Below are 6721 nucleotides of genomic sequence, written 5' to 3'. Positions count from 1 at the left end.
GAAAGATATTTCGATCGAATAAAAATAAATGTTAATCTTGAAGAGAGAGTGANGAGAGAGAGAGAGGGAGAAATGTTTAACTTGACACGTTCTCTGTCGCAGATTTGGGATCGATACCAGGTCAAGGACGCGTCAATCAACTCGGTGGTGTCTTTATAAATGGAAGACCATTGCCTAATCATATTCGTCTAAAAATCGTGGAGATGGCAGCTGCTGGTGTTAGGCCTTGCGTTATCTCGAGGTAGAATTAACACAACGAACCGAAATCCAAGTGAAAGAGAGAAATCCAAATATTTTCCATGGATTTTAATATCAGATTTCCCTCACCTCTCACATCACCGAACACAGTTTCTTCCCTTCCGTCGAATATTATTTTCTTTAACCGTGGCTCGAATTGTTTCGAACAGACAACTGAGGGTGTCTCACGGATGCGTGTCGAAGATTCTGAATCGGTACCAAGAGACGGGGAGCATCAGGCCGGGTGTGATCGGCGGCAGCAAGCCCAGAGTCGCCACTCCTGAGGTGGAGGCACGGATCGAGGAGTACAAACGCGACAATCCAGGGATATTCTCGTGGGAGATCCGGGACAGGCTGATCAAGGAGGGAATCTGCGACAGAACGAGCGCCCCAAGCGTCTCGGCGATCTCCAGGCTTCTGAGAGGCCGCGATCCTGAGGACGAGGCAAAACTTGGCGACGGTAAGTTTTAGCGCGTTTCGCTTCGTTCATCATTTCTTCCGTCCCCATCATCGATCAATGAAATCCATTCCGCGAAAAAATGTGTAAAATCGTTCGACGCTCTTCTCGATTTTCTCTCAGCTAGCTGCTTTTTGCAAAAGTAATATTTCTTCGACGACCGTGATAGGAGATAAGGGGAAGAAACGCGTGTTATTATTATTATTATTATTTCTTTTTCTCGATCGTTTTGACAAAAATATTTTTTCGATCGTGAGGGCACTTTCGAAGAAGCGCACCCTTTTTATCTGCCCTGACCAAGATTGATGATCCAGATGAATCAGTGAATTAGCCTCTCGCAAATATTCAGCGTAACAGCGCCACCGTGCGAAATTAGATTATAACAACACCGGCTCGTAATTTGGTCCTCGGGGCCCTCGTTATACGTGGTCCCTCGAAATTGAATCGGGCGGGCCCTTTTTGCATTCCTTAATTTTCTTCGCGAGTAACAGGGACATTTATATTTTTCGCGTTTATCCTGGATTGCAAGTGGCAGGAAACGCGGCGATCTCGAATATTTCGTAAAATTAACTTAACTGTTTTAAAAAAGGATCGTGGTATCATTTTATTTATTTACGTTCATCTGTCCACATCCTCTTTTTCATTATCTTTCAATCATCCAAATAAAACGGCATAAGTTTTTTCAAATGGGTTGGTAAAATTTATTCGTTCCTTTTCTTTTCTTTTTAATTTTCTTCTCACTTTCTCCATTATTTATTACATAGATTTGAAAACAATACAGTTTGAAATTTTTCATAAATTTATATATACCTTTCAAACTCTAAGACTCATAATTACTTTTTCACCATGTACATTTTCTTTTTCAAATTTCCATTCTATCATCGTTTATTCGTATAATTTGAAAACAATTCGAAAAAATACGATACCTTCGAAGAAAAAAATAAATTCGAATCACTTCTTACATTCATCATTAACTTTCCACGATAATAATGCATACTTTCCTTATTTTACCGCACGCTACGAAGGACGAAATTTATTCATTCATCCCTCTCTTTCTCTCTTTCTTTCCCCCTTTTTTTTTAATTCCTTCACTCACCTCGTTTTATCTCTCTCTCACACACACACACACGAGAATTCGAAAACCCTGGAGGAAACGCCCAGTAGCGGAGAGGCAATTTGTCGAGCAAGTGGAACGCGATCCTTTCGAGGCGAGCACTCGCGTGCGTGCGTGCAACATTATCGCTCGTGTATCGGAGCTTATAAAATTTTCACGCCACCGTTTCGCGAAAAATTCGCCATTTTCTGTCCCCCGAAGGGGGGCGAAGGGGGGCTCGAACGTGGGGGGCGAGGAAGAGGAAGGGAAGGGAAACGCGTGTGTCCGCGATAAAAGCGACCATTAAGGTAACAGCTTCCTGCGCAACGTAATATTCCAACCGGAGGGAAAATTACCAACGCAGGCAATTACCAAGGAGATCAAAAGTGGAGCTTAGCGAAGTAGTTCGCAGGTAATTCGCTCTCCGCTCTCCAACTTTCCTCCAGGGCTCTTTAATCATCAGCGGAAGACACTGAGAGAAAATAAAAATAGAAATAAAAATAAAAAGTGTTTCGTGTTTCTTTCGTGGCCACAACGCAAAACTGTTTTTCCTTCTTTTACTTTGCTCTTTGTTCTTTCCTCGATCGCGTGCACATTCTCAATTTGTTCGGAATAAAGTTATAATAAGAATTTATATATAACTTTTTTTCGAGAATTCACTTAACGATTCGAATTTTTTGATGCAATTTTAATTTTAAATGTCTGTATGTACATATTATTGATATATTTCGGATTTGGAGCTTATGTTATCGATGCTTATTGTTTATTAGGTTGTAAGCGACTTAAGTTCGAAAAACGAGATAAAATTTATTCTTGTTTAATAGCTACTAATTTTTGCGCTCGTTTTGGAATTCACTCTCCAAAGATAATCCACGAATACATCAACGTCTTATACGATTACTATAACGTTACTATTGCGAAGGTCTTTTACTCGTTTCAAGTTATCAGTGGTACAAGTAATCTTTTTATAGGGTGAAGGCTTTCGTGAGCGATCGTAGATACATGCTGGATCCGTAAACGAGTTTCAATTTGGGTTTTGTTGAATTATACATCGATAGCGTGAATCGCGCTCTTTCGTGTTTAGCGTCGTATCACAACTTACGTTACAGGCAAGAAACAAGGAATTTTTAAACGGCTTTAGAATCAAGAAGTTGTCACAAAGTATCGCGCAATAATATTCTTCCGTTTTACGATTTATATTTTTCCACTTCAAGATCGATTCAAATTACGACCTTCGTTTCCTCCATTTCGCTCTATTCGATTCAAAAATCTTAAAAAAAAGATTATTCGCTCCCAAGAAGTCTTCTTCGATCTATAAAACGATCAAAGCGACAAATTGCGACACGCGTTAGACCAAGAATCGAGACTCTCTTCGCGAGTAAAAAAACCCTGAAAAGGAGGATCATAACGACGACTTACTTCCGCGATCATAAAGAAATCATTCTTCTTCAATCTGTTTCAAAGATAAAAAGTAAAAGAAAATAGGTACGAGTGGCTTAGAACTCGAAAGAAAGAATCGCAGAGCGACCGATTGCTTTCCTGATTGTTGATTGGAAACTTCTCCATCTTCGCCTCAAGCATAAAGAGGAAAAGAAAACGGGTATAAGTGGCTCAAAATTCATTTGTAGTAACACAGAGAACAGGTGTTTTATTTTAATTACTTAAAACTGAAAAAAAAACTAAAAAGAAAGGGTTACTTCCATTTACATAGAAACACTTTTCTTATAAGTTAAATATAAAGAAGAAAAGAAAACAGGTGTAAGTGGTTCAAAATATACATTTGTAATATAATACACACAGAGAACAGATGTAAATTACTTAAAACTTAAAAAAAAAAGTAAAAAGAAAGGATTATTTCCATTTACATAGAAACACTCTTCTTCAATCGACAAATTAACTGTAAAGAGGAAAAGAAAACAGGTGTAAGTGGTTCAAAATATACATTTGTAATATAATAACACCTAGAAAACAGATGAAAATCACAAAAAAAAAAAAATAAAAATAAATAAAAAGAAAGTTTCACAGTTACTTCCATTTACATAGAAACACTCTTCCTCGATCGACAAGTTAAATATAAAGAAATAAAAGAAAACAGGTGTAAGTATTCAAAATACATTTGTAATATAATAACACACAGAGAACAGATGTAAATTACTTAAAACTTAAAAAAAAAGTAAAAAGAAAGGATTATTTCCATTTACATAGAAACACTCTTCTTCAATCGACAAATTAACTATAAAGAGGAAAAGAAAACAGGTGTAAGTGGTTCAAAATATACATTTGTAATATAATAACCCCTAGAAAACAGAAGAAAATCACAAAAAAAAAAAAATAAAAATAAATAAAAAGAAAGTTTCACAGTGACTTCCATTTACATAGAAACACTCTTCCTCGATCGACAAGTTAAATATAAAGAACTAAAAGAAAACAGGTGTAAGTATAAAAAATAAATTTGTAAAATAATAACACACAGAGAACAGATGTAAATTACTTAAAACTTAAAAAAAAAGTAAAAAGAAAGGATTATTTCCATTTACATAGAAACACTCTTCTTCAATCGACAAATTAACTATAAAGAGGAAAAGAAAACAGGTGTAAGTGGTTCAAAATACATTTGTAATATAATAACACCCAGAGAACAGATGAAAATCACAAAAAAAAAAAAAGAAAAAAGTAAAAAGAAAGTTTCACAGTTACTTCCATTTACATAGAAACACTCTTTCTCGATCGACAAATTAAGCGTAAAGAGGAAAAGAAAACAGGTGTAAATTGAAAATTCGTTTGTTGTAACAGCCGCGAACGAAGATCTCGACGAAGCTCGAAGCATCGAAGGATGGAAGAAAGATAGAATCGACACGCCCCATCACCTGGTCCAGACCACCTAGGGGATCTGCCTTCCTTCCTCTCTCTCTCTCTCTCTCTCTTTCTCTCTTTTTCCAAACGAATGAATGAATAAATTAAACGTGGTTGGCGCGTTTAATCAGCTCCCCGTTTCTCGATCTTTGAAATTACCGGTTAACGTTTTCGCCGACGCGTAGCAGCCGGTAGCAGCCGCGCTTCTCTGTAATTTCCACGCCGCCCGGTACATGCCCACGTGCACGTACGAAAGGTTTCGAATAGGCGGTGGTGAAGGAATCGGGTGAACGCGCTCCGATCCTTCGGCTTTTTTTCGGTTCACCTTGTAAGGTGAAGTTGAACGGTGCAACGGTGGGCCGACCGATCGTTCGAGCTCATTCAGATTTTTACTTTCGGCCAGATCGGGATTGGGAGAGGAGAGAGGGTTCGAGCTGGATGGATATATAGGTGTGTCGGGCCGGCAGCAGAGATTGGAGATTAATAATCGAAACGAGTTAACGATTTTATTTATTTTTGACGATGGTGGATGATGATGGTTCGAAGGAATTTGATGGAAAAAAAAAAAATGGGAAATTTGGAGAATTTTAAGGATTCGAGAGATATTTGAAAGAAAGTTGGAATTTGATTTTTAACAATAATTGGAACAATGATTGGTTGGAGTTCGATTTGAAATTATATGATATATTTTTTATTTCGCAATTTTTCGATAAAGGGGAAGGGAGAAAAATTTCTCACGAATCGAGGGGTTGTTTCGACTTTGGTTGGCGATAAGACAAATGAAAGTTTTTTTACTACCGACGCAACGGTGGTCCATCGGTGGGGGTCATTCGAAAATGCATGCCGGCGAAGATGAAAGAGCAAAACGAGAAGAAACTGCTCGTAGATTTGTAAGTCGATCAGGCCGATGGTCGGGTGCCCTTTCAAAACAAAAAGAGGAGGGCAAAAACAACGTGTTACCACGGAGAGGGTGAGAAGCCTAAAAAGGCGCCGACCATTGAACGCTTGTACTTGTCAAACTGCTGTGAAAATACCGTTTCTTCGTTTTCTTTTTAATCTTTAACCGATACGGAACTGACATTAACGAGATTAACATTTCCCATAAACGATCAGAAAAATTAACGAGTCTACAAATTTTCATTTCTCTATATAAATATTCGCCTCCAATTGAGGCGATATTTCCAAAAAAAGAAAAAAAATCTTCATGGAGAATTGTACGTTTTGCATCTCGGATCGTGTTCGTATTTCGTGGATAGATCGTTTTCCGTTGTAAAAGAGAAAATAGCGGGTGTCACGCGCTCGATCGAAGTTTTCTGGTCCACGAAAAAAAGAGAGAAAGGCTTGGAACGGCTACCTGGCAATTTTTCCCTTGGGGGTAATGCGAGGGTTCGAAAGTTTGGTAATTACTAGCCGCCAGTGGCCGCTTAGTCCCATGAAAGATGTAATTTCTGTCGTGATTTTGCAAATTCGCCACGTTCGATTTCTACTCTTAAATGAAATGAACAGCCTACTCGGTGAGCGTCTTCTTCAAAGAATTCCGCTCATACGGAATCTTCTTTCTCCGCTTCTTTTTCTGCATCGATATACTTCCAACTTCCAAAACCCATCGAGGTCTAAATTTCAAACGTTCCTTTCTCCATTGCATTCTCTATCTTCAAATCGCTCAATCGCTAAATTCTTCGAATCACCCCCTCTAAACTCCATATTCTCCATAAATCTTTCCTCCTCTTTCCCCCACTCTCTTACATTTTTTTCTCCTCCCTTTCTTGCTTGCATCTCCATCTCGCGTCACAATTTCTATGTATCGGCCGCATATCTCTAACGATTTCGAACCAATTTCTCGAGTACAGGGAAGAGGTAAAAAGAGCAGAAAGGATAGAGAAAAATAAAAAAGAGAAAGAAGAAGAACGAGGTGGGAGAAACGGGGCGACGCTCGAGAGGGGAGAGGGGGAGGAAACGGTCCGTCCGGGAATAGAGTCCGTGTCGAATGGGCATGAGCACGGGGCGTCCCGGCGTCAGGCGTCGTCGGCCGATTAGTCGCGGCCCGTGTAAACCAAGTCGACAATTTCAAGACGCTCTCT

The 6721-nt window shown here is 38.9% G+C and overlaps 1 protein-coding gene across 1 annotated transcript in view; it reads left to right on the top strand.

Moving 5' to 3' along the window:
• LOC102681147 (protein gooseberry-like) overlaps nucleotides 1–6721 on the top strand; it is a 15104-nt gene that overhangs the window by 4704 nt on the left and 3679 nt on the right. Inside the window, exons 2-3 of the mRNA XM_006610888.2 lie at nucleotides 103–241; nucleotides 408–697. Of these exons, the coding sequence (XP_006610951.1) occupies nucleotides 103–241; nucleotides 408–697 (429 nt within the window). The remainder of the gene's footprint in view (nucleotides 1–102; nucleotides 242–407; nucleotides 698–6721) is intronic.

This window comes from Apis dorsata, unplaced genomic scaffold (assembly GCF_000469605.1).
Source record: "Apis dorsata unplaced genomic scaffold, Apis dorsata 1.3 scaffold_82, whole genome shotgun sequence".
Taxonomy (NCBI): Eukaryota; Metazoa; Arthropoda; class Insecta; order Hymenoptera; family Apidae; genus Apis; species Apis dorsata.
The sequence above is the reverse complement of the archived record's forward strand: the minus strand, read 5'-3'. Positions and strand labels throughout refer to the sequence as shown.